General features: G+C 54.0%; 7 protein-coding genes across 7 annotated transcripts in view; 1 reads left to right on the forward strand and 6 right to left on the reverse strand.

Annotated features, from left to right (window-relative positions):
* J4E87_001321 (uncharacterized protein) overlaps nucleotides 1-7,879 on the reverse strand; it is a gene marked incomplete at both ends in the record, with an annotated part of 29,690 nt that extends 21,811 nt beyond the window's left edge. Inside the window, one exon of the mRNA XM_049372967.1 lies at nucleotides 68-7,879. Coding sequence (XP_049237625.1) covers nucleotides 68-7,879 — 7,812 coding nt within the window. The remainder of the gene's footprint in view (nucleotides 1-67) is intronic.
* A 1,228-nt stretch (nucleotides 7,880-9,107) lies between these two features.
* J4E87_001322 (uncharacterized protein) lies at nucleotides 9,108-10,150 on the reverse strand (the record flags this gene model as incomplete). The annotated part of the gene is made up of 2 exons (XM_049372968.1): nucleotides 9,108-9,997; nucleotides 10,096-10,150. 2 exons carry the CDS (start codon nucleotides 10,148-10,150, stop codon nucleotides 9,108-9,110), a joined length of 945 nt encoding a protein of 314 aa, XP_049237626.1.
* A 374-nt stretch (nucleotides 10,151-10,524) lies between these two features.
* Nucleotides 10,525-12,661, reverse strand: J4E87_001323 (uncharacterized protein; the record flags this gene model as incomplete). Its single annotated transcript, XM_049372969.1, has 2 exons — nucleotides 10,525-12,339; nucleotides 12,389-12,661. 2 exons carry the CDS (start codon nucleotides 12,659-12,661, stop codon nucleotides 10,525-10,527), a joined length of 2,088 nt encoding a protein of 695 aa, XP_049237627.1.
* Nucleotides 12,662-14,573: 1,912 nt separating this feature from the next.
* On the forward strand, nucleotides 14,574-15,341 carry J4E87_001324 (uncharacterized protein; the record flags this gene model as incomplete). Its single annotated transcript, XM_049372970.1, has 3 exons — nucleotides 14,574-14,634; nucleotides 14,686-15,021; nucleotides 15,073-15,341. 3 exons carry the CDS (start codon nucleotides 14,574-14,576, stop codon nucleotides 15,339-15,341), a joined length of 666 nt encoding a protein of 221 aa, XP_049237628.1.
* A 263-nt stretch (nucleotides 15,342-15,604) lies between these two features.
* J4E87_001325 (uncharacterized protein) lies at nucleotides 15,605-17,377 on the reverse strand (the record flags this gene model as incomplete). Its single annotated transcript, XM_049372971.1, has 4 exons — nucleotides 15,605-15,918; nucleotides 15,968-16,748; nucleotides 16,801-17,169; nucleotides 17,228-17,377. The coding sequence occupies 4 exons, from the start codon at nucleotides 17,375-17,377 to the stop codon at nucleotides 15,605-15,607; spliced, it is 1,614 nt and encodes a 537-aa protein (XP_049237629.1).
* A 1,551-nt stretch (nucleotides 17,378-18,928) lies between these two features.
* Nucleotides 18,929-20,596, reverse strand: J4E87_001326 (uncharacterized protein; the record flags this gene model as incomplete). Its single annotated transcript, XM_049372972.1, has 1 exon — nucleotides 18,929-20,596. The coding sequence occupies one exon, from the start codon at nucleotides 20,594-20,596 to the stop codon at nucleotides 18,929-18,931; it is 1,668 nt and encodes a 555-aa protein (XP_049237630.1).
* A 2,822-nt stretch (nucleotides 20,597-23,418) lies between these two features.
* J4E87_001327 (uncharacterized protein) lies at nucleotides 23,419-26,019 on the reverse strand (the record flags this gene model as incomplete). The annotated part of the gene is made up of 1 exon (XM_049372973.1): nucleotides 23,419-26,019. The coding sequence occupies one exon, from the start codon at nucleotides 26,017-26,019 to the stop codon at nucleotides 23,419-23,421; it is 2,601 nt and encodes an 866-aa protein (XP_049237631.1).
* Nucleotides 26,020-27,088: the final 1,069 nt, after the last annotated feature.

The raw sequence follows: 27,088 nt of genomic DNA on the forward strand, positions 1-27,088 counted from the left end.
GCCATCAACATTCATTCTAAATACATTGCGAACAACGGTGCTATCGCACATGAGAAGAGCGATGTACCTTGTCATCATAAGCATCCGTCCTGTCTCCGTCTCCTCTCTCGCTACGACTGCGGCTGCTCCTCTTTTCGCGTCGACTACTGGTCGAGATCGTGGAGCGCATGTCATCATCGTCTGAGCCGCCGTAGGTAGAACCGCGATCCGACCGATGCTTCCGTCTACGATGTTTGCGCTCTTCATCGTCGTCGTCCTTAGATTTCGAGGACTTGCTTGAAGCTTCTTTCAAGTTCTCCCTCGACTTGCTGCCGAAAAGGCCCAGGAAGCCACTTGGACGTTTCTCCTTCTCCCTCCTTGAACTGCGATCCTCGTCTAGATCTGGGATTGAGGATACGACGGAAACCATGTCATCATCTCGTTTGGATCGTCTCCGGGAGGACTTGCGATCGTCATCGTAGTCGCCGAGTTCGGAAGCTGCTGTGGAGCGTGATCTAGTCTTGGTCTCGGGTGATGCGTCTCTGTCGCCATCCCTTCTCCTGTGCTTGCGTCGTCGCTCGCCAGTCTCGGAGATGGCGGATTTCGTGTCCCAGTCGTCAGCGCCCTCATCAGCCTCATGATGGCGATGTCTTCGCCTCCGTTCTCCACCCTCTTCAAGATCGTAACCGCGGTCGTGGCTTTTCTCACGTGTCTCGGACTTGGCTTCGCGACGTCTGCGGCGTCTCTCCTCGCGATCGGGGTCGTCGTACTTGTAGCTCAGAGAAGCGATTGAGCCCACATCGTCATCATCGTACCTGCGTGGTCTGTCGTCGAAGTCATCATCGTATCTGTCATCGACATCCTGGTCGCGATCGTTTCGTGAGTGCCTGTCCTTTGCCTCCTCGTTGAAGTCTGCGGGATAGAATCCATTCGATTCTTTATCGTTGCCCGCCCGGCTCGGCACGTCGTCGGGAGCATAGTACCCAGAGTCGGTTACGTTACGAGCGGTGACTGGATCATGCGCCATCGTGAACGGCGCTGCGGTGGGAACCTTTGGGGCCTCGACCATCGTTTGATATCTGGAAGGATCGGGAATGGTGCGGGCGTTTATGTAGTCGTCATACGTCGTCTCGGTCCTGAGAGGAGAACTGATGCTAGGTGACCATTTGCCGCTACTGTGTCTTTTCTGGACTTTCGGCCTGGGTGTCTTATCGGCCAGCTCCTCAACACCCTCGAATGCGTAGCTTGGGATGGTCACATTCTTCTCATTTCGTTCGAGTGCACGTGCGCCATTCGGTGGAGATACAGGAGAGTCGCGTGAATGGTGCTTCTCTGTGGACTCAAGATCCTTCCTGGCACGCTCGGCATCTGAGGCCATTCTGTTTTGATCCTGGTTCATAGTCATGCCCATTAGAGCAGCGAAACCACCGGCCATGGCAGCGGTGGAGGCTTTACTGCCGCTGCTCTCACCTTGTCGCGCGGGCTTCTTCGGAGGACTGGGGGACTCTTGGAATGCTTCTCCTAGACGTGGTGGTTCGGCCGATCGAGAAGGCTCAGTGGAGCGAGAAGAGTCGGCGAATCGTGAGGTTTCAGCAGATCGAGAAGGCTCAATATCCCTGGGATCTCGGGAGGGCTCGATGTCCCTGGGATCGCGGTCCATTATCGGGCTTGATGGCGGACTGGGATCACTCATCTCCCAAGTGTCCACACTGGCTCGCTTCGATGACTTGGACTTCTTCTTCTTGTCCTTCTTCTCCTTCTTGCTGAGCTTGACCTCTGGCTCCGCTTCCCTCTCTTTCACTGCAGGTGTTGGCTCTCCACGTCGAGAAACATTCTGCATAGCTATAACTTCGTCAGTATCGTTAGCCTTGTTCTTACCCTTTGTGTCCTTCTTCGCGGACGATGCCGGCGGCTCCTCTGCGAGTACCTCAGGGTCCGGTATGTCGTCCCAGCCGCCGGGCATGTGCATAGACACTGGCGGTGTAGGAATCTCGCCTTCAACAAAGCCAGGTCCCACTGTACTCTGTTGGGGCGTCCTCCACGCGTCGCGCTCTGACTCAGGCTGCCAGTATGCCGTCTGAACGCTGCTCGTAGATGGCACAGCTGAGATGATGGAAGGAGTGACTGTGGAAGATGGCGCAGCTGAGATGATCGATGGAGCGATAGTTGAAGGGGCCCTGTTTCCATCAGAGAACGGGTTGCTGAGGGAAGACGCGGTAGGATTGCTGAATCCAGCTGCAGTGGCATTGCTGACAACAGTGCTGACGGTAGACGCAGTTGGATCGCTGAAATCGTAGGAAGTCGCACTGCTGAGGTTTGATGCAGTCGGGTTGCTCAGGGCAGATGCAGTTGGATTGTCGCGTCTGTAGCTACGCTCGTCCTCTTGATCTCGTTGATCTCGGGAAAGAACCGCTGCAGTCGTTAGTGCTGCAGCTGCTGCCGCTGCTGCTGACTTCTTCTCCTTCTTGTTGCTCTTCTTGGAAGCAGCATCCACGACACTGTCCCAACTGGAGTCCTTCTCGTCCCGAATGTATTGCGTGCTTGGTGCAGACTCCTTACTCTCGGGGACTCTGGACATCTCGGGGCGGTAGGGTGTGTAGGTGGACGTCGTCTGTTCGGGCTTGGGCGGCTCGCGCTCGACCGTGGCTTCACGCGACCTGAGATCGCCATCTGAGACGAATTGTTCGCGGTAGGACTCCGGAGTAGGGACGTCAAAGTGGTGGAACTGGTTCTCGCCCCAGCTTACCCTAGATCTTGCTCGGTTCGATTCGTCATCTCTTGGCTCGCGTCTGGTCTCTCTAGTCTCCCTGATAGGCTCCATTGCTGGTGATGGAGGGGCAGATGCACTGCGCACAGAAGGTGTGCGACTACCGGGAGGAGTAGGCAAGATGAGGTTCAGCGATGGAACTTGAGGTAGCGGTTGGGGTTGAGAGGACCGACCATTTCTGGTGGCAGTGAATGCGTACGACGGAGGATAAGGAGGGAGCTTGGGCTGGCTGACAGGATAGTCTTCCCAGGATTGGTAGATGGGTAGATCTGGAGCGCCCTCGTTCGGGTCTACTGGGCGGACCTTGGGCAGGTTGTCGTTGGCCAAGAGCTCTTCCGGTGCGAAGAATTCAGCTTGAGATACTGGCTTTGCATAGTACCTTTGTTCCCAATCTTGAAGGACTTCGCGAGCTTCCTGGCGTGAATTGTCCTTCTGCTTAAACATATCGGGGTTGAAGATGTCCTCGTCAAAAATGTCCTGCTTGACTTTGCTGGGCTCGATAGTCTTGACACTGGTTGGCTCCCGCTTCTTGCTGCTCTTCGAGGATGAAGATTCACTCTTGCTGCTCTTGGACGAAGAAGAATCGTTCTTGCTGCGCTTCCATGAGGAGGATTCGCTCTTGCTGCTCTTCGTTGAAGACGAAGACTTGCTGTCGCGCTTCTTCTCGCGCTCCCTCTCCTTCTCCTTGTCCTTGTTGTCCTTGTAGTCCTTGATCGCAGCAGTTGCGATTGCTGCTGCAGCACCAGCAGCTACTGCGCCAGCAACGGAAGACTTCTTGTCAGACTTGAAAGCCTCGCGTTCGCGGTCTTGCAGCTCCTGCTCCTTGCGTTGTACAACGGTGGCAGTCGAAGCCATTGAATCTCCTGTTGGCTGCTGTTCAAGCTTACGAGCTCGGTCGCTCTCGTATCGGTCGGTGTAGTCCTGAGCTTCGCGTTCCCTGCGTCGGCGCTCCATGTCCTCTTGAATCTCAGCTTCGCGTCTCGCGGCATCGATGCGCTCAGCTTCTTGTTGTTGAGATTCACGGCGCTCTCTCCGTTTGCGCTCAGCCTCCGCAGCCTCGATGGCGAGCTGACGCTGACGCTCCATTTCGGACATTCGTTGATGACGTTCGCGGTCTTCGGCTTCCCGAGCGAGGCGTGCCTGGACCTCTTGCTGTTCGCGACGGCGTTCGTTCTCGAGCCTCGCCAATCGTTCGATGTCCATGAACTTGCGAGCCTCCTCCTGCTGCCGTTGCAACTCCAGGCGACGTCGCTCGTCTTCGTCTCGGCGTCGCGCTTCTTCTTGGCGTGTCGTTTCCTCCAAACGGAGCAATGTCTGCCGGCGGTCTTCTTCAATCCGTCGAGCCTCATCCTCTTGCAGCTGCCGTTCTTTGCGCAGGCGATCCTCTTCCTCACGGAGCGCAAGTGCCGCTCGCCGGGCCTCTTCCTCTTGTCGCAGCTGTTCCCGACGCACTCGGTCTTCCTCTTCCCGGCGCGCCTCGTCCTCGCGTCTCTGTTGTTCTCGGCGACGCTCGGCCTCCTCGTCCAGTCGCTCCTGCTCCTTGCGTCGCTCACGGAGGTCCTTCTCGGCCTGCTCTTGTGTCAAGTTGAAGCGAACATTGCTAGACGCGGACGGCGGTCGGCTCGGAGGTCGGTCGGGGTGTTTCATCGCAGAAACTGCTGCAAATCCGGCAGTCGCTGCAAGTCCAGCAATAGAGGCATCTCGCCTCCATGAGGAGCTTTGGATGGGAGAAGAGTTTGCCCGACGGAATTGAGGATGCTGAGGACTTTGGATGATAATGTTCTGAACTTGAGACTGCGTGGGATAAGGAGGTGGGAAAGGTGCTGGTGGGAAGTCTGAAGGACCTGCTGTGGTGTACCCAGATTGTGATGGTGCCTGTGTTGAGTAGATGGCGCCGGGGACTTGCTGCACTGGCTGAGGGTGTTGAATGGGGATGGGACCAGGTCCTGAGGTGACAATAGGCTGATTGGTGACGATAGAGCTTGTACGGCGTGCATCGAACGACGCATTGGGGTCATGGGGTGCAACAGGATAGACCGACTGCAATGTTTGAGCGCTGCTAGACTCGCTGTCGTGGTGTCCATGGGCAGCTCCAACAGCTGCGCCGGTCAAGGCACCTGCTGCGCCAGCTGCGGCAGGCCCAATGAGCGATGTACTAGCGATGTTGTCGTAGAGGTTGTTGGAAGACCTTCTCTTCTTGCCAAAGCCCCATCGCCAGCCCCATTTGTTCGTACCTGAGTGGTTGGATCCGATAGACTCGTTGCTCTTGGTCTTCTTCAGGGAATAATCGCCGTATACGAGACCGCCATCACTCGAGGAGTCGGAAGTACCATCGTCTGGCAAGTCCTCCCACTCGTCGTCCCCGTAACGTGAGGCGGGCCGCGAAGTTTGACTTGTCTTGCGACCAAGACGGTTCTCCTTAACAGCAACGATCTCGTTGTGGCGTTTGCCCTTGCCGGCCTTCGCGGCTGTGATAGCAGCAGCCGTAGCGCCAAGACCAAGTAGCGAAGCTTTCAGTCGCTCATCCGAGTTTCGTCTCTTCGGCGATGATCGTCTCCGCGTCCTCCTTACGTAGCCGGTGCCGAATGCCATCTCGGAGTCGGATGAGGATGTTGAAGCATTGCTGAAGCTGAAGAAGCCCTTCTTCTTTTTCTTCAGGCTATTGGCTGTCTTCACTCGCTTCTCCTTTGGTGGAGGTGCAGAGAAGAAGCCTCCAAGGAAGCCACCCTGGGACTCGTGATTCTGGCCAATTTCGATGACAGAGGCTCCGGATGTTGAGCTTCGAGATGCTTTGTGTCGGAGTGAATGCGATCTTCTCCTACGACGCTCATCGTCACTGCTGTCTCTGCGGTGATGAACCACTTGAACCCTCTTCGGGGACCTGGATCGACTGTGCTGCTTCTTCTTTGTGGCCGCTCCAAGGGCGACTCCTGCAAGACCTGCACCAATGGCAGTGCCGATCAGGCCTGTCTTGCCGCGTCCTGAGTTGGAGCTTGAAGTTGAGCTTGATCGAGAACGGCGCGACCGAGACTGACGGCGAACAACCTTGTGATCCTTACGGTCCTTCTTGTCGCTCGTAACGCCCACGGACATCACGGAAATGCGGTCGGCGGAATTGCTCCGGTGGCGGATGCCAGAGCTGCCATAGCTGTAACTCTTGCGATCCCCTGATCTGCTGCGGCTGTGTCGTGAGACCCTCGACCGACCAGACTTGATGCTGTATGTGTCGTCAAAGTCGTCGCGGCCCGCGCTGAAGACAGCCTTTCCAGCCTTGGCAAGGCCAATGCCGCCCAGGCCTGCAGCTACCCAGCCCGCGGCGCTGCTCTTGTTCTTGCGACGCTCCTCACCCGAAGAGATTGAGCCCCAAGACTTCTTCTCCTTGAGCGAGTATCGAGATTGCTTCTCAATGCCACCAGTGGGTCGCATGAACTCATTGGATCGCCGTTTGTAGTAGTGGTGCTTCCGCGGGGCGTCCAGAACGGAAGAGCGAGGGTCAAAGCAACCCTTGCAAACTCCAATGTACTCGGTGTACTCTTCCATCTTCTGCACATCCTCGTAGTCTTTCCACCAGTCGACAAACTTGGAAACAGGCCCAGTGTGCTGATGCTGGTGAGCCATGCCGCCTGAGATGTATGGACTGGGCGTAAGGCCATTCTGATGATGTCCGTTCGGGCCGTGCGCCGACGGGTGATGGTGTGTGCTATGCGAGTGTGTGTGGGTGTTGGAGTGGGTGTGTGAATGTGAATTATGTTGGTTTAAGCCATAAGCCGCCAGTCCTGCGGCGCCAGCAGCGTACAGTCCAGCCATGCTGCCAGACGAGTGCTTTTCTGGCTTGGCTGGCCGAGGTGGCTTTGGAGGAGGCGCGCCTTCCACGCCGTAGGCGGCGGCTGCAGCATAGGGTGGGAGGTAGCTGCCGTCGTTGGCAGCGGTATTAGAAGCATTAGATCCCGGGCCGTACATGTTGTACGTGGAAGCCGGAGCAGCCGGGGGGGTATTATTAGTATAAGAAGAGTATGATGTAGAAGGGCGAACATTCGATGAGCTGTAGCTCGTGGTGTGTTCGTGATTAGAGGAGCTGTGGCCCATGGCATATCCCAGGGCAGCTCCGCCGGCCGCAGTAGCAGCTGGGCCGAAGGTGCTCGACTTGTTGGGTCTCGACGAAGATGCGGGTCGCGGTGGTTTCTGGGGCGTCGGGGTGTCGTCGACGAAGGCACCGGGCATGGACGAGCTCGATGGTCGTGGAGGCCTGGATGAAGAGCCATTTGTGCTGGGCCCGTAGAAGTCTGCAGCGGCGCCCGATCCGGTGTCGGCAACCGGGTTGGGCTGCGCGGAGGCAGACATGAGATGGGGGGTATCCTGTCCTATGATGACAGAGGGCGGCTGGGGCCTCACGCCAGGCTGTTGGTGCACTGACTGGCCTTGGTCGTTGTAGAAGTCGGCAGCCGCTCCGAATGGATGGCCGCCAGGGAGCGCGCTCGAGGTGTATCGCAGAGGGTCCTGGCCGGGGAACTGGCTCTGCACGTGATCGTCCATGTCGTCGTGGTGTGGTGGGTGGCTTCCTACTGGCAGAGCGCCCGACATCATGGGCGCTCCTGCCTGTCCTGGGAACTGCGAGAAGCCGTCGCTGCCAATCTGGCCGCTGAAGCTGCGCTGGACCGACTTGGGACTGTCAACAATCTCGCCCCTGTAGCCGGCGCCAGTTTGCGACGTGCTGCCGGACCGCACTGAGCGCGTCGAGCGGCGCTTCTCGAGCTTCTTGTCCTTGGCCTTGCCCGTCTTGCGGTCCTTGTCGTCGCGCAGTGTCGAGCTGGACGACTCGGCATAGCTGCTGCGGCGATCGTCGCGACGCATGTTGTCGTCGTCGTAGGGACCGCTCGTGTTGTTTGTTGTGGCCCGTGAGCGCGGCATCTCGTCGAAGGCAGTCGTGAAGGAGGCAATCGAAGACGCGGAAGGCGCAGTGTCACGTTTAGATGAGGTCGATGTCGATGGCTTGCGCGTCGTCGAGGATGACACGACGGAGCGGGCGTCTGGGTCGCGCTTGGAACGCGTGGAGTCGCTAGTACGGCGGCGGCGACTTTCCTCGTCCTTGTTGCTGTTGGAGGCAGCAGAGCTACCGGTCAATCTGCTCCACATGATGGCGCAGGACTGCAGTCAGGATCGCGGGGGCGCGGATGCGTTGTTATTACAAAGTGGTGCTGGCAATGGGTCGGGCGCAAATGAGATGAGTCTCTTGGTGGGATATGCTGGGTATATCGCTGCAGACAGTCGCAAGTGAGAGAGAATCGTTCAAATCGTCATGTCGTGATGATATAGTACAGGTTTCCGATGCAGAATGGCTAGGAAAGTATGCGCGCAATGCCCAAGGACAACCAAAGCAGCCTCTCGCGGTACTAATCGCAAAGATTGGTGTGGTGCAGAGCAGCTGAAGTGCTCGGCTTGGGACGTAAGCCCCAGCAACCGAGTGAGTTGGCGGCAAGGGTTAGCTCGATCCACACGGGATGGAGGCGAGGCTGGGCCAATAGCTGCCCGATGGCAAACGCTTCTTCTGCGGATCTTTACCGGGGCTTCTTCCGGGGCTGTTCTCGCTGTCATCGAGAACATGTTGATCAAAGTGAACTGTGCAGCCTGGGGCGCGGAAATCTAGGCTTGTGGTTCTGGTAGCTAGTAGTAGCTCTTGCTGCGTGTTGCGAGCTCCTCCCACGACCTTCATCCGACACAGTCAAGGCGCGCGGAGATTTCCGAGGCCATCAGTGTAGTTATCTTGCATGTTCAATGTTGGTTAGGCCGCCGAAATCTTTAAACCCGATCGTTGATAGTCAAACATCACCCAGTCGCATCGACAAGGATTACAACAAAAACAAGGCGCGCGTGTGACATTGAATCCATTTTTGCATTAATCAGGCTTGTGCGACCTGTGTGCATCTATTCGCGACTGTGCTGTGCAGCCCTTCTGAGGAGCCACTCATTACACTCCACATGTTCCTTCACGTTTCTGCACGTCCAATCCATCACCATCTGCATAGCCTGAGTCATCCGATTCGAATCCAGAGTCTGATGCTCCATCCAGATTACGACTCATCATTTCCCAGGTCTCGCTTTCTTCTGGGAGAGTGTTCATGCTGTACAAGCCAAATGTGAACATCGCTTCTTTCAAGCACTGCGCCCTTAAAGAGCGATCGGGGTATTCCATGATTTCCAGTAAGATCCGTGCGATGAGATCAGGTTGTGTTGTGCTCTGTCCTACGTCGCGTAGTATGCACCAAAGGACCTCCGCACCCCGCTCGTGGAATAAGCGGTCTTTCATAGCAAGACCAAGGCCAACTTTCCGCTTCTTATGAAGTTGCTGGGAGTCTCGGCGTAACTAGGGCCGCCCACCAGCCATCAACATCTGCCGTATTTGCAGGATTTGGGCGCGGTGCTCTGGTGCTAGTTGATCAATCTGCTGCTGCGACAGCGCCATGACTTGGGCATACAGCGCCTGCTGGTCCATTCCAGGCGCTTGTGGTTGCTGCTGCTGTGGAGGCTGCGCGTACGGCTGCGCGACGGGTGGCTGAGTTTGGGGAGGTGTAGGCGCGACTTGTGGTGGGTATCCGGGGTAGTTCACAGGCGGTCGCGCAACTTGCGGTGGTGGCTGCTGTACTTGCTGAACAGGTGGAGCCTGCGCAACTGGGGCAGGCGCGGCCGATGTCTCCACAAGCGAGGTCAGGATTTGTGGGTCGACCAGCTGGAGGAGCAGTAGCGACTGAAAGATGGCATAAGCCAGCTGAGGCGCTTGTCGCAGCAACTCCGTCGCCTTGGCGGGATCCGTCATGACGAGGCCTTTCATCTGCGAGAGGATATCGAGGAGCTGGTCGGGAGGGAGCGTGGAGAGGGTGCGCGAGATGGCATCGGGGCAGGTGAGGTTGGGCGGCAGCTCGACGCCTGGTGGAAGAGGGCCCAGCGCGCTCGACGGTTGCGCCGGTGCTGGCGCTGCGGGTTGTTGGCCGTTCATGGCTGGCTGTGTGGTCTGGTCGCGATTGGAAGGCGCGTTGTCGCCGGAGCCGCTCTCGTTGGACCAGTCGACCCTCAGCTTCCTGCCCATCAAATCGTAGTCGTTGAGGTTGCGCACGGCGGAGGCTGCGGCGTCAGCGTCGGCGAACTCTGCGAACCCAAAGCCCTTGGGGCGCCCGGTTTCCTTGTCGTACACCAAGCGAAAGTTGAGCACCTGTCCGACGCGCCCGAGGGTTTCGATGATGAGCTCTTCAGTGCCGCCTGGGTTTGTTAGCTCGGTTTAGGAATACAGCGGTGTTAAAGACGCAGATTGGGAAGATCTGGCGTCAATGTAGGCTCCAGGGTGAGTAGTCGCATACCGTAGGGAATGTTGCCGATGAAAACAACTCTGCCCGCTTTGTCGTTGGGCGCCATCGCTATGCAGACTCGATATCGATGAAGAGATCGCTGGAAGATACGCGGTGAAAGAGGGTCGGGATATCGCAGGAGATCGAGTGAGTGTTTCTTTGAGGCTTCGAAGGTTCCGCGAGGCATGAGCTTTGGACCGTCACTAGCGCGACTCTAGGCTTGGCGCGTCTTACCTGCTGAGCAGGCACACGACCAACTCTTCCCTTCCAAGGTTAGACACGGTTCGTCCACAATTTCAACGCATCTTACTATATTCACATCCTTTTTCATGCTCGTAGCTTTGCATCGATGTCAATCTTGGCTTTGGACGATCACATGATACCTCACAATTAATTTTCGCAAAAATTCGTGATGGTGTTCAATTCATGAAAACTACAACCCTATAGTTTTGCCGCCGACGGCGTACAACACGTACCATCCTCACCAATCGTCGCAGTAACACTCGGCTGCTGGTGCTGCTCGCTCAACAAACTGCTCTTGTTGAACGCCTGCTCACTCGGCGGTACGTCTAGCGCAGGGTTCTTATCGAAGAAGTTGACTGGCTTCATATGGATCTTGATGATCTCGCAAGGCATAACGGGGAAGTCCTCAATACGAGGCACGTGGTTGATGCCCGCTTGGATGTAGACGACAAAGTCCGTGTCTTTGACGTTGTCGTTCCTCTCCGCCCAACTCCGCACTCCCGTTCCACCACGACTCTGGTTGGTGTAGGTACCGCCAGCGTACAACTCGCCGTCCTTGTGCTTGACGACGTAGATGTTGTGGTCGGAGAATTCGGCGCGCTTGTAGTTGAAAGAGTCCTTGTCGGAAAGGATCTTTTGGAACGGCGGCGCTTGGATCTTGTATGCGACTGGCTTTCCGTTGATGGGATTTCGCACGTTCGGGTTTTGGATCTTGAAGGTGCGGTTGTTCTCGTATGCGATGTCGTAGCCGCCAGACTTGTCTACAACCGTCTCTTGAACGTAGTAGCCAGTACCGTGGGGGTTGAAGTCTGAGCGCGGCATCGGGAACGCCTCGTCGTACACGAGTCTGTTGTCATACCCGTCTATCATAGGGTCGACGCGCAATGAGAATATATGTTGATGATGGACGGCAAGTACACCGGGGTGCACGACTGTACCGAAGGGCACCTCGACACCTTCGTCGATAGGCTGCGTGCTCAGGATGCCGGTAGCCCTGATTTCGTAATCGACTTCTCCGGCCTGGTTGAAGATGAAGGCTAGGATGTACTCGTAGTTGGCTACGGTAATGATGCTCTGGAGCACCAACTCCCGGTTTCGAGCGACAACAGCGCGACCGGTGCGGTAGTTGGTGTGCTTGAAACCGATTCCAGCATCTTGCTCGTGGACGCATACAACGTTGGGCATCTCCACAGACCCACCGTGGTTGTCGGCGAGTACGGCTGAGAGATAGTAGATAGAACCCAGACAATCGCAGCCCAGCTTGAGGTTGTTCGCCATGATACCAGCACCAACATCGCCCAAGTCGAACGCGCTCTTCTTGTGGTAGGGATGGCGGGGGTCCGCATAGGGAATGTTCATATCCGACAAGCTCATTCGGTAGAACAGGCTGCGGTTGTCGTAACGGACGTCATACAGTACCATACCTTCGCGCTGATTGAAACCAACGCGGAAGTTCCATTTCTGCCATGAGATGACATTTGATGTGCCTTGCTGTTCGACTTGGAAGCTAGCACCTTCCGGTTGGACAACATTAAGCGGCTTGAGATCGGTGCGCAGTTGTTGGGCCTCGGGTATGTACTCGTTGGGCGGTTGAATCTTGTACTTTTCAACCGGCTTGATGGTGTTGTCTGCACCAGTCGGTAGTATATCAACGCGAATGACCTCCATCTTCTCTGTGCTCACCACGGGCGAGATAGGAAGTGGCATTGCGTAGTGGTTGGAGTCGGCTTCTGATGAGTTCATCGGGTCCCTGAGGTATAGGAAGCATTGCCACAGCCTATCTTCGTCTCCAACGCCGTCGGACCCGTAGATCCATGGGTCGCTGATTACTACTGTGCCTTGAGGGAGCTCGAGCTTGGCAATCTCCGCTTGTACTTTCTCATCGGTCAGGACAAGTTTCTCGATAGCGACGATTTCATCGCCATCCGCGTTGGCATGGACAAAGGGCCCTAGAAGGACGTTGCGATCTACGCGACGTGAGGTCAAGTCCACGACAGCCTCGTGGAATTTGTTCTGCCGACTAATTAGCCGCGAGTCATACTTCCAACATCTTTGCACATACAGTGTTCCGGATGTAGTAATTGACAAAAGCTTTTCTCGCGATTGATGGAAGTGGCTTGCCGCTATGCTCAGCCTCCAGATATTTCAGTGCCTCGACTTTTGGTGGTTCCTGCAGCGTCACGACCTTGAAATGCAGGTCTGTGTGCGCTGGCCATGAAGCTTTGATGATTGCCGCAGCATCTTGGAGTTCTGATGCCGATAGCGGGGAGAATGGATGAGCAGATACAGATTTCTCGCTCCGCGGACTAGGATCAGTGGCGAGTTCTGCAGACATTTTGTCGCAACGAACGTTTGGAAAACACGAAATGGACGAAGTGTTGAAAGATGGAGAGTAGAAGAAGTTGACTCCGGAGGGAGGGATTATAACGCTCGAACTACCGCCCAACGCTGTTGCCCTAACACAGCATTCGATGTGATAAGACTGTGGACCTGGCGTATCTTCGTACAGTTTTCGCATGGACTTTCCGGGTCAGTACTAGGCGTATGTCGATGGCGACGCGACGTGCAACGGGATCACGTGTCGTACCCCGCTTCCCGATGTCCCAACCTTCCAGCTTTGGAAGCAGGAAGGTTGCCCCCATGCTGCCACTCAACGTGGCAAGCTTCAAGCAAATACTCTCCAGCTGTGCGACCCGGGCCTCATGCGACTTTAATTGGTCCGATAACGACATTCCAGGCAAGTATGTTGAATGAAGCTCTACCAAGGCATCTAGCGCTGTCGCGGAAGCCAGGTAAACCTACCTACCCAGGTAGGAACCACAGGCGCGTATCTCCAAGATATTTCGAAGCTGATGCATTAACTTGCTTGATAAATAGGGGTACAAATCCTATTTCAGCGCTTTTGACATAGCCTGTACGGCGCAGCGAGATTTCGTACCTGGCTTACGCGACAGAGTGATGTTCGCAGGGGGCTGGGCCTCACCAAACGCGTCTGCTGGACTGCTCCAGTGACGCGCCATCACCTGCGATCTCTTCAGCACCACAAACATCACATTGCTGAAGATCAAGCTAATTCTCGTAACAAAAGAAGCAGACTGGACATAGCGAACTTCGGAACTCACTTTTGGAATACTCATGTCCACGCTGCCAGCCTGGCTCAGGAAGAGCGGGCCTTACTCCAGATCCACAGCGCAAGCGAGCAACCCTTTGATTTCCAGAGAAGGTTGCTTTTGTTCAAGTTTGCGACAAGAGATGGGAAATTGACCAGCCACCTGCTGCATCGATTACTCGATCGACCTTGGAGAAATGACTGAGCCTGCATGTGCAGGACATTGCACAAAAACCTTTCAGCAAGATTAATATACACGCTCTCAGGTGCCTGTTTCAAGCGATAGAGGTTGTGGCAATCATCACCTCGTTTGTCGTTCGGCATCCGGTTGCGTCGATTGCATGACTCGGCATGAAACATCTACGCCGTTGCGAGTCGTTCGCACGAACAACAACACCTCAGAAGTTCAGACAAGACTCATATTTTGCCGTAGTACACTGGTGTACATGTGCGACAACAAGTTTGGGTGGACATTGTGGATCGGTCTTGTTTCCTTTTTCTTCACATCGCCTCAAGTTCCGCCCTAGCTTGGTCCATGGTGATTAAAAACATATTACCCCAGATATTAATCTATCCTAGGCGTCCAGTGTTGTACAGTTCCAGCAAATGCGCCAGTCTCTAGCTCCGACGGATAGAACCCACCGTCGCCGGCATATGCGCTTTTCCTATTCGTCGGGTATGCACATTTCGTGCATGCATGACCAATGACCTGCAGTCCTGCATGTCAAGCCCCCATACTCGCGATATTACCTGCCATACCATCACTTGTTCGCCTCGTCGAAGGCTGTCACAAGGTCGTTCCAGAAGGAAAATTCTACGAACTGCCACCGGCAATGAGTATCCACACTCCACCTCACGTCCCGGGTTCTTTGCCGCCTTGCAGTACCCATCGTGCCTGTCCTGTGACGTTTCTTCATTTCGAGTTTCATGCTTGGGCCAATCATGGCTTGACGTTTACCCTCTCTGGTCATGTCCTGCGTGCTGCAATATGGAGTGGTATCCATTCGAGGCGTTGTATCTGTGAGGAAGAACATATATAAGAACCGGGGACTTTGCTCTCGTATTCTCTACCAAGATCATCAGCACCTTCAAGTTCATTCGCTATACTCCTCAGTCTCTCACTTACCAATCTCACATCATGAAGTGTGTTGCTATCGCCACCGCCGTCGCGGCCTTTGCCAACGTTGCCTCGGGCCACTGTATGGCACTTCACCACTCATTCTGCACCAGCATATACTAACAGGTACAAGACATCTTCCAACAGCTCACCGCCAACGGTGTGAAGGGTGCCAACTTCCAGAACATCAGGCCCGTTCCCAACAACAGCCCCGTCACCGACCTTGCGGACAAGAACTTGCGATGCAATGCTGGCGGTAACTCGGGCAGCGGCACCACCACCGTCTCGGTCGCTGCTGGCTCCACCGTCTCCTTCACCGCCGACCAGGCTGTCTACCACCAAGGTCCCGTTACCTTTTACATGACCAAGGTCGACTCTGCTGCCGCTGCAGATGGCTCCTCCGACTGGTTCAAGATCAAGGAGATTGGACCCACCTTCTCCGGAGGCCAGGCCAAGTGGGACATGAGTGGTAAGTCACAAACTCCAATCTCGCACTGGAATGTATCTAACACTTTCTTAGCTACCTACTCCACCACCATCCCCTCCCAGATCCCCGCTGGAGAGTACCTCCTCCGCATCGAGCAGCTCGGTATCCACAACCCCGGCAGCCCGCCCCAATTCTACATCTCCTGCGCTCAGATCAAGGTCACTGGAGGAGGCAGCGGAAAGCCCTCTCCCACTACCAAGATCCCCGGCCATGTCAAGAGCACCGACTCCGGCTACACCGCGAACATCTACGCCAACTTCAACTCCTACACTGTTCCCGGTCCCAAGGTCGCCACCTACTAGACGTAGGTGGATCTGGATATGCGATGGATTGGGCGCTAGGATCGTCTTCTCGCAATCACATTGAAGCTTGATGTGCTTCATTCTACTTCTATGTATATACCTATAGCATGAACTCTGCACATATTGTTGCAATTTCCCAATATTGTTTGCCCTTTGCTACTGTGTATGTTTATCATGTGCCACTCTCATAAAAATCATCGAGGCCTGGGTTTCTGGACAACATGCACTTTCTCATTGAAGATATTACGAGTTTCCACCGTAAACTATATTACCCACTTTCTCCACCATGAGAGATTTTGTTCCACTGAAACCAAAATCTCCGCCTTGTCATGGTCAACATCCGCAATCTCCGACAGATCAACATCTCGCAAAGCAATGATGCCTGACCTCGCGTAGCAGAACCCAGCAACCCACAAGAAGATGAAGATGGCTATATCGACGTAATACGTGAGAAAGGTGCCCACGCTCCAACGACCTGGGAAGAAGACGCTGTAGCCTGAGAACAAGATGACAAGGACGAGCGCCCCACCGGTGACCCAGGCGAGGTATGGCTGTAAGGGGCTCTTGTATGCGAGACCTGGTAGTATCAGCACAATCTTCAGCAGAAACAGAGGGTGTGAACTTACGGTCTCGACTGATACCCTGCACCTTCAATGCGTAGAAGAACCTCAGGTACGTGACTTCGATGACAAGCCACCCAATCAGTCCAGCAATAGTTGTAATGTTGACAAACCACCCGAACACGACGGATGAATTACTCCCCAGACTAAGATAGACCAGTGGCATAAAAATGAGCGAAGCTCCGATCGCCAAGTATGGTGTTCCGAACCGGTTTGTGCGAAGCAAGACGCGGGGAGCCTGTCCGTCCTCTGCTAGCCCGTACAGGGTACGTGATGCAAGGAAGACGCATGCAGAGCCACAGCTAAAGGCCGAAGTGCACACGATGGCGTTGATGATCGAGGGCAGAACGTTGATACCTGCGCGCTGGAACGCAATGACGAAAGGACTCTGCTGAGCATCACCCGTAGAGATGCCAAGGTTCGGGTCGTTGAACGGTACAAGCATGCCAACGATGAAAATGCTGACAACATAGAAGATGAGAACTCTCCAGAACGTCATCCGAATAGCGTTCGGGATGATGACTCTTGGGTTCCTTGTCTCGGCGCCAGCGATGGCGACCACCTGGATGTTCGCGTAGCTGTAGGCTGCCGAGATCAAGGAGCTCCAGAACCCGAGGAACTTGCCAGTGTTACCAGGGACGATGTATTCGTTGAAAGGACCGGGGTTCTTCCAGTACCGAAAGCCGATTCGATCTCCACTAGGGGATCCTCCAAGGTCGACGACTAGGCCGGCGATGATGAGACCTATGATGAGAAGGATCTTGAGAGCTGCGAAGAAGACCTCGCTCTTTGAATTGTCAGATATATATGAGCCAAAAGTAGGTTGCGTCAGGACTCACCTCGCCATAAACCTTCACTCCGCAGAAGTTGATGATCACGATGATCACAATAAACACCGAGTACCAAACAGCAGGGTTAATGCTGTTGTCCCAGAAGTTGATCAAAGTTGCCGCAGCCGCGAGCTCAGCTGGCGCCGTAATTGCCATGGTGTACCAAAAGTTCCATCCGGTTGCGATGCCGAGTGCAGGTTGCACGAACTTCGTGGCATGGCGGACAAATCCTCCAGTGACAGGCATAAACGCCGACATCTCTCCTGCAGACAGGGCGACACCGCATGCAATTAAGCCCATGCACAGATATCCGAAGAGAGCGCCGACTGGTCCTGCGGTAGCGATGGCCTGGCCGGATGCTAAGAAAAGTCCGGTGCCCTAAAGTTGGTGCATGAGTATGGCGATTACAAGAATGCTTTGAAGTGGTTTGACCTACGATCATGCCAGCTATGGCAATCATGTTGATATGACGACGCCCAAGGTCGCGTTTGACCTCATAAGTCGTACCGACGGCTCCATGTTCGACGTCTGAATTTGACGCAGAAGTTTGCGCAAATTGCGTAGCATCCTTCTTTGATAGATCCATGATGATGCTCTTCCAGCATGGGAGCGCGCGACGGTTCCTACAAGTACCAAGCCGAAGCGGGAAGCTTATCTCACCAAGCAGTTCGGCATCTACGGGGGATTCAGTGACTCCGTAACCGTTGATAGCGGGGTTCTAGTTTCTGATAGGGGCTGGTCAGGGCGCCCGAAAACCGGCGATCGTGCTGGGGTGTCATGAGATGCCGGTTGCTATCTGTCATGCTTAGAACGCCGGTGGCCCCACCCTTCTCCAAACGGGGAGTCAATAGAATCCAAGAAGAGACGGGATGAGCGTGCAAAACATCAGCAACGCAACTTTCCAAAGGCAAAAAAATGTCATCGGCCAAGGACGACTCTTTTCAATTGTACGACTTGCGGGTTGAGGTGGTTTGTCCGCCAGGCGAGCGCATCTTGTGTGGAGCCAAGGAAGGAGACTACTTTACTGTTCAAGGAGAGATGCTACGTCTTCCCGAAGGACAGGGCATAAGCTTCTACAGCTTAGGTGAGTTTCAAGCACAGATGTTGTACACTTCAAGAACTGATGAGGTTGGCATGTCAGCGGCAGTACTGCCTCTGCTAGCGGCCAAGCAACGACCAACTCACGCGCATGATTGGATGTCCACGGATGCATTGATCGCATGTCCGGATCCGAATTGTAAATCTCAGCTCAAGATCATACGCACCGGGTTGCGGACCTTCAGTCATGCGGATACCACGGTGGTTGGTCTGGAAGGAAACTCTTGAGCTTTGGAGTGAGATATACGCATGGAACATCAGTTTCCCGTGCTTCACTCCGCGTATCGACTATCACGAGATGGTCTTAGGAGCCTTGGCGGGGATGTATGTGTAGGTATAAGGGCCTCAAGCGCACACCGAGTATATGTTCGTAGACGTGTTGTTGCGCTCAACACAGTCGCGATACCGATATATCCAGCTTTTGAAGCGTCGCGGCGTCACTAGAGGCTGCGAACAGCTCTCCAGATAGTCCCACTGAATGTCACCAGTATAATCACCGTACCCAACATCGTCTCCATCGTTGTGCTAAAAGCTGGTGCACCAGCCCACCATGCCCTCAATCGCGCGACGATGTTTGCATATCGCGGCATATCCAGGACATGGAAGTGACACGCGTGTAGTAGCTCGGTAGCCTGGGTCGTGAGAATTGGGAGCGACGGTGCGACGATGGACGCTGAGGCGATGGCAGAGACAAGCGCGTGGTGCGGGCATGATGCGCGTGTTTGGTGGTGACGTCAGCCGTGGCAGCCGAAGTAGGCGCTTGCGAGCGTATGCCAGTTGCTGGTATTTCGAAACCCGCAAGGCGTCCGTACAGGAGAGGACTGGGTCGGCATGAGCATGAAAGGCGGTCGCGTGGACAGGGAGAGTTCGTACAGAGCTGGCACAGGAAGATGAGGCGAGCGCACGGGCGGACTGGAATGACGCGACGCGCCCGTAATCACGACCAAACCAAATTGCTCAAGAACGTTTACCAGCTATTTTAAAACCTTCTAGATAATAGTTTGTTGTACAAGCCAGGCGAACAAGCCAACATTTTTTTCTACCTGTATTCGCTCCCGCAATCGCCCATGACCTTGAACACTTCCTCCCTCCTGCTCTTCTCCAGCACATCTTCAATACTCCTCTGATCTTCTTCATCAAGCTTCCATCCATACGTCTTCAGGTTCTCCTCCGTATGTTCACTAACACCCATGCGTGCGCCAATGATGACTGCCCCGACGTATGGGAAGTCGAGAACCCATCTCGTCGCGACGTTCGAGATGGAGACGTTGTGTTTGGTCGCGATAGCCTTCAAAGTCTGCAGTAACGTCTGGAACAGGTCCCAGTCACCCCAAGTCTGGATCATTTCAAAGTATTTCCGTTGAGAAGGTGTTGTATCGGGGCCAAACAGCTGTGGCTCAGCTTTGCCGAGCCACTTCTCAGCAAGAAAGCCTCCACACAAAGTGCCATATGTAAGGAGTTTGACGTTGTGTCGTGCGCAAACCTCGCCCATCCTGAACCGTGGCCGTGCATCGATAAGGGAAAATTGGACCTGGTTGGTGACGACATCGATCTTACTGTCAATGACTTCTTGGAGACGCGCTGTGTCGAAGTTGCAAAGGCCTAGATGTCGAACTCGTTCGTCTTGCTGCAGCAGTCGCAGCGCTTCGATATACTGATGGTCATTGTAATCTTGCCAATGGAATTGCAGAAGATCGACCTTGCTGGCGCTCATGCGCTGGCACCGCTCTGTGACGTTGGCGCCGATGACTTCGGGGGTTACGGTAATCTTGTGGAATACACAGTACTTCGTGGCACCGAAAACGGCCTCAGGTTCAGCTAGCGAGGCTCTCAGGCGTCCGAATATAACCTCGGCATCGCCGTAATGGTCAGCCATGTCGAAGGCAGTGAAGCCACCTGCAATGTACTCTGCAAATTGCTTGAACATTTGTGTTTGTGACGCAGTACCCCATGATGGACTAGACAGTTGCCACAGGCCCGCGAACAGCTTCGGCAGCTCGATACCCTTGACCTTGAAAGTCTCGATAGAGGTCGATGTCTTCCGTCCGGTAATTTGACTTTGGTAAGAGCTATTCTGATGGGCCAGTGTCGGTATACCGCTTTCGCGGCCAAGCATAGTCGCAAGAACTGCAGTGCTTCGTTCGAAAGGAAAGTCTTGCGCAGATGCAAGCCATCTTTGGTGACATCGTAGCAATGAAGTGAAGAGCGAGTCCATCACCGGTCTCTCCTCTTCGTTGAGGTCTCTGCTGCCAGTATCGGACAACAAGCGCTTTTGAATCGCAGTCAATGCCTGCACGATATCACCGTCAACAGAGGCTAAACTGTGGTTGAGATCTGTCGACCGACGGACGGTGTGTTTGTCGGCAAGGCTGACGGATTCTTCTACGATCTTATTGAGTATCGGGAAGCTGTCAAGAACCAATCCGCATCCTATGGCGCAACGTAGGCGCTGCTGAGCCCATGTGAAGTTTGAGGTTGAGGCAACCCCCTCGGTCGTCGATTGGAACAGCTGATCGACGGGCTGACTGGCGGTCTTCTTGAGATAGAGCCGCGTCTGTTCTTCTAGGATGCTTGTAACTGATGGCTCCGTTGTCAAGATGACTCTGATCACGCTTCGAAGTGCATCCGCTGGTAGGTTTGCTATGATGGTATCGGTCATCATGTTGACGTGCGCCGTCTTGGCCTTCGAACGTGGTATTTGTGTCATCTTGCTAGTTGCGTAGTATCTGGATGTGCGTTGAGTTGATGTTGACTTGAACTACCTAGGTATCGAGGAAAAGTCCATGCGACGGTATGGTGCATGGATGCATAAGGTCATGAGGGCACGTACCATGTCGCCGGCGACTCAATCTCCATTAGAACACCGGCGATCTGCACGAACGATAGAAGTGGACCGAAGTCGCAGCATAGTGCTGAGTCCGGTTTGAGAGAGCCGTGCGGGGTCAGCGGTTCCGAGATGTTCGTATCGCTGCAAGAGCTTTGTAAGTGGGCATCGAGGTTTCCCTTGAATGCCGTGGAGGGAAAATGATGGGAGCAGATGTCATATCAGAAAGGACCCCGGGGATGGTCCCAAAGCGGTTAGCGTGTGAAGATAGCGATAAGACACCTCGATACCTTGCCCGTTTTGACACCACACTATCCAGATGCTACCTATCACTGTGTGTCCGTTCGAGCCCGATCTGACCTTAATGTCTTATACACATATTCACGATGACAGAGGCCGATGAAGCGCCAAGTCGCGAGCCTTCGAAAGCAGCGTGAGTTCGCTCTGGGTTGACTGCAGTTACGCGACTGATCTCTTCCAAGACCACATGCCTGCCTGCAATGTCGCAAGGTCAAGATGAAGTGCCACAAGACGGCGCAAGATACGCGGTGCGGGAGGTGTACGCGCAAATCGTTGCAGTGTGACTTTCTTGGCCACCGGCGCGGTCGAAAGCACGGCTTCAAGTTTGTCAATCCTACTTTTTCCATACGACAGAAAATGGCTGATGCGATTTGTAGATTGCAGAAACCAAGCTCAACAGGCCAAGACAATGCTGCGACGACATCATGGAACGGCGAAGCTCAACATGTTGACCATGACGGTGTTGTAGCGGGTGATGCGGATACATTGGCAGGTACACATTGCGCCCAAAGATCAGCTTCTAGACTGCGTTCTCAACCCCAGTCAGCCCAGCGTTCAAGCCAAGATTTCTGGACGGAGAGCAGAGGCTTTCGGCTTTCTGATATACTCAACCGACAGATCACAAGAGGAGATTTCTCTTTGCAGAATGTACTAAGTACTGAACACGGGCATGCGTCCGAAGAATGCACAGAGGACACCTCAGACAATGATCCGGTTGTCAAAGGAGTAGTCAACCTTCATTTTGCTATGGAGCTATTCGCTGGATTCATGAAGCACCTCAACCCCTTCATCAGTCAACTGGACCCTTCGCTGCATGCCTTTCAGTACGTCCGGGAGAAGTCCTCGTTTCTATTCACTGCCATTCTGGCGGCAGCGGCAAAGCTGTTACATCCTGCGCTGCGAAAAGATTTGCTTTCTCACGCCGAAGAGCTTTTTCTAGAGAGCTTTGGCCGTGGTGCAAAATCTGTTGAGACGGTCCAAGCCATATTAATCCTGACATATTGGAAAGAGCCCCGTGATAATCGTGCATGGTTAAATGTAGGCTATGCCATCAGGATGGCCATTGAGCTTGGTTGGCATCATCTTGGAACCGATGGCATGAGACCTTCAGAGAACCTGTCTGATTACCAGGCGATGCAGTTCAGAAACATAGAAAGGACCTGGCTAGTGCTATTTGTCTATGACAGGAGGTAGGGATAGGGTGCTATCGACCTTATCACAAGATACTGACATGCGTACAGCATCAGTTTGCAGACCGGCAAGCCTTGGATGATCGAAAGGAGCAACTATTTGGAATCAGTGAGCAACTGGTACTTACATCCTCTTGAAATGGCCAACGACCGGCTACTCTGCGCATTTGTATCCCTCCGCCTTATCACCTCCACCCACTTTGAGATGATGACGACACAATATGCTCAACAGCAACGGCACGAAGCGTCGCGCTATCGATCCACGCTACGTATGGTTGATGCAGAAATTGTGAATTGGCAAAAGAGGTGGACTGGGAAAGTATCTGAGCGAGGCGAGGACTGTCATGTAAGTACTATCCATGCACGACGTGATGCGAGAAGTGTACTGACTTCGCCCACCATTTCTTAGTCATTTCTGATCCCGTTTTATGGCAGCTACGCGCGGCTACTCTTATACACTTCCTCACTACGCGCATCCATCAAATTGAAGGATATTGTGACTTCTGTCGATACAGAAGCTATCTGGAACAGCTACTCAAGCGCGCTCGATATGCTTGAACTCGTTTCTGAAACTTCGGCATCTCAACTATTGTACTTTGCTCAGGACAGTGTGCATGTCATGATCGCTTATGCCGCAGTATTCCTCATCAAGGTATTTAATGACTCACCTTTTTTAAAGCCAATTACTTACATCGGATATAGCTCTTACTTTCAGCACCATCATATATCCGGTCCGAGATGGAAATGCCAGCGCTGGATAGCATTCGCAACGCTGCGACAATATTCGAGAAACTTCAAGCGCCTACCAGCACAAGCTGCGCATTGCAAGCAGCGTTTTTGCGCAATGTTTCCACTCAGCACGAAGCAATGCAGGCGCGTCATACATCTTCGCTTTCGCACGTAGCGGCCGCGTCCGCCGCAGCCGTGGACCCTGCCAACCACCAACCTGCGCCCACCCATGCGCAGACTACGCAGAGGCCTGATATCACCCCAGCGTACAATGATCAGACCACCTTTGATTCTGCGTCGGAAGATACGTCAAACTTCAATATTGACTTTGTAGATGACGAAGCCTGGGCCTTCTTGTTCGCCAACGCTGGGTTTAATATTGGCCAGGGCGCATTCTTGTCACAAACCTGAATGCCGCTGACAACGTCACATAATCAATACTTTGCGATAATACTGTATATTCGAACTAGGTTTACTGTAGCATATTCAAAGAACCATCTGTTCCTCTACCTTGATGTCGCTCGCCGAGAATCCGACAAGGAAGCCATACTCGCCATGTATAAAATCCCAGTCTTTCTTCTGCTCGGACCAGATCCTCAAATCATCCATGAGAACCTCCAGAAGAACATCTGTACTCTGGTCTGCGTCGAGGTGGACTTTGGCAAATGCCTTGAGCAGCTTGGGAGGCTCACGCGCTGCCTCCGGATACGACACGTAAAGCTGAACCACTTCCGACGCAGAGACTGTTCCAGTGTTTGTCAAAGTTGTGGAACAAATGACGCGTTCAGAATCAGATGTGGCAGTAGAGTTTGCTATTCGCACAGCGAGATTGTCCAGTTCAAACGTCGAGTATGTGAGTCCATGGCCAAATGCAAATAGCGGATCGACTTTGTGCTCGTCGTACCACCTGTATCCAACATTCAGCCCTTCTTCATAGGGTACGATCAGGTCTGACGTGATCTTGATAGCGTCATGAAGTGTCTTGGGGAACGTCACCGGCAATTTGCCGCTCGGACTGACATCGCCGAACAGCAGTCTCTCAAGCGCCAAGCCAATCTGCTGACCTCCATACCATGACTGCATCACGGCATCGACCTCATCGATCCAGGGCATGAGAATGGCCGAGTTGGTGTTGAGGATCACTACTGTCTTCTTCGAACGTTTGGCGATCCGAGAGATGACTGCGTCCTGGTCGCCGGGGAGAGAAAGGCCAATGTTGCTATCAACACCTTCGGAATGCCTGTCAGACGCGAAGACGATGCTGATATCAGCATTTTCTGCGAGCGAAATTGCTTCTTCGTCCCTTGCTTCGTTGCCTACATCGACTCCCAGTGTGACCCCGTATGCGCCAGTGGATAGCGAGTAGCCCATGGAATAGTTCAGGGCCAAGGAAACCTCATCTCCGGCTGTCAAGTTCGCGATACCTTGAACGGTGTTTCCAAAGTTCGCTCTCGACATATTGGCGATGACTTGTCCGTTGATGTAAAGTACGGCATCTCCCTGGCCGGTCAGGGAGAAATGGTACATCCCGCTCGTGTTGGCCTTGAAGGTGCCTTCGTAAACGCAAGAAAAGACTTGGGGCCATGACACCCAGAGCTCCTTTGGGAAGGAGGCTGCGGTAATGTTGGGTACGAAGTCCGTTTGGTTGATGGGCCCAGAAAAGTCTGTGGTGGTGTAGTAGGTGACATTCAGACCATCGTTGACAAACATGCTGGAAGGTACCGTTAGAAACTGCCCGGTGCCAGGATAGGCCTCCGCGTAAGTAACTGTCATGTTGCCTTCTTTGCCAGCTCGCTGCTTCAATGCGTCCAAAGGCGATTGCACTACCATTGTCGTGTCGATCACGAAGCCGCCGTGGTTCTCCGTAACCTGGCTTTGGTTGGTTCCGTCAACACCGTATACGGCAACATGCTTGTATTTCTGTCGCGAGAGAGGTAGCGTATGGTCGTCATTCTTAAGAAGAACGGAGCCGTCCTCAGCCATCTTCTGAGCCAGATCAAGATGGGATTGTGTTCTTGCCACCGACTCTGCATCTCCAGTGACTGGATTGTCGACCATTCCAAGCTTGAAAATATATCGCCACGTTCTTGCAACCATGTCGTCGATGCGCGAGGCTGGTATGGTTCCGTTCTCGACAGCCTCGACCAGAAGGTCTCCGTAGTAGGCTGGAAATCCATATGAATCCTCGAGAGAACCTCCAGGCATGCTGATATCTAGACCAGCCATTACAGCGCCAACCGTACTTCGTGTGGAGAAGTACCAATCAGCGACAACGAAGCCTTGAAACCCCCACTCCTGTCTCAATGTAGTGTTCAGAAGCCAGTCGTTTTCGCAAGCGAAGAAGCCGTCCAGCTTATTGTAGGAACACATTATAGAGGCGGCATCTGCCTCTTGAACAGACGCCTTGAAAGCAGGTAGGTAAAGCTCGTGCAGAACCCGCTCGTCGATGTGGACGTCAACGGTATCCCAATCAGGACCCACCCCGAATCTATTAGTGTCTTGATTGTACCCAGCAAGATGCTTGGGACAAGCTAAAGCTCCTTGACTTTGGACGCCCAGAACACCCGCCACGGCCATTCGGGAAGTCAACCATGGATCTTCTGAGAAGGTCTCGGCTGCGCGGGCCCATAGTGGCGACCGAAGGATGTTGATAGTCGGTGAGAGAACGACATTGCGGCCCTTTGCCATATGTTCTTGGGCTAATGCTTGGCCATAAGCGTACTCGAGGGTAGTATTCCACGAAGCCGCGGCGGCGATTGGGGCCGGGAAGGCGGTGACGTTGTTCAAGTTGTTTCCAACCCCAGCCGGGCCATCTCCCATGCAAATTGAGGGTACCCCGAGAGTCTCATTGCCAGAGATGTGTCCTATGCAAGGGTTGACTCCAGTTCCGTTGTCATCGAGCTCGGTATCGCCTTGTACCATAGCATATTTCTGGGTGTTGTTCAACTGGTCGAGGAAAAGTTGCAATCGCTGTTCGTTTGGCAGTGTTGGATCTAGCCATGGCCGATTCGCCAGGGTCTGTGATGATGCATGTACCTGCGTCAAGGTGTACAGCAAGCCTGTCCAGACCGTGATGGAGACATACATCTCGCGGTGAAATAATCGTTCTTCGATCGAATGTGGCAGACTTGAAGATAGCCAGAGTTAATCATTAAGTAGACAAGGTACCTATGTGTGGCCTAAGTATTAGTGAGTTTTGCGGAGGTACTGCCATGATTACTCCGCACTCCGCAGTTTGTCCCTGGGATATGGTAGCAGGCCGATAGAGAAGCCGAGATACCGGTATCGTGATAGTTAGCCTGGATGAATGCCGATGCTGATAAAGTCGACCAGTAACATTTTGAAGTACTATTCTATCTCTAGAAATGATCAGATTATCTGCGCCGGCCTCTTATTGTCGCCTAATGGCTCGTGTGGTGGGCCTGGCATTAGCGTGGCTGGTTAAACGCCGGCGGTCGACATTGAATGCCGGTGTCTTCAGGCCCCAAATGTGGTATTGATTCAGCTAATCCGACATGCGGCAGCAAATGTCTTCCATAACTCTCGTATACTTGAGCGCCAACATTTCTCGCGTCTAGTCACAAATCGATCATGTTCGTTGAACGTTTCCATATATGAGTGGTGCGCGAGACCCAGAACACGCCATGTATTCGATGTCGGCCGGCGCAGCTCGGTGCCCAGGTGGTGTCGGTAGGTTCGCGGACGGTGTCATTTCGCTAGGCGATTGCGAGCTAATCGGTCTAGAGCTGATGGATATGTCGCATGTCTGATTATAGGACGCAGGTGATGGACATAGCCAGAACGCGTAGCATAGTTGAGCGCAAAAGTGGGAGGCATTGCGGACGCCGGGAAGCTGGCGCTGGGCTGCCATGGGGCCCGCGGGCAGCGCACGTTGTGCCGCAGGTCACGTGCGAACGGCCGCTCGATACGCCGATGTCCGATGCTAGCGTTCTTTGGCCGCCATGATGCCGCTCGCGACCTTGAGATTGTGTCGCAGCTCCAGCCTCAGCGCTATCACTCCCTCGCTGCCATGTAATCAAACAAGTGTCGGCTTGGTTGAGGGCGAGAGAAACTTATCACGATCCTCCATTTCTCCCGTTTACCCCTCTCATGCTGCTTCTCCATCGGCGTCCACTGCGAACTCCAGGTCGCATCA

This window comes from Alternaria ethzedia, assembly GCF_023757985.1.
Source record: "Alternaria ethzedia strain BMP 0044 chromosome Unknown scaffold_2, whole genome shotgun sequence".
NCBI lineage: Eukaryota > Fungi > Ascomycota > Dothideomycetes > Pleosporales > Pleosporaceae > Alternaria > Alternaria ethzedia.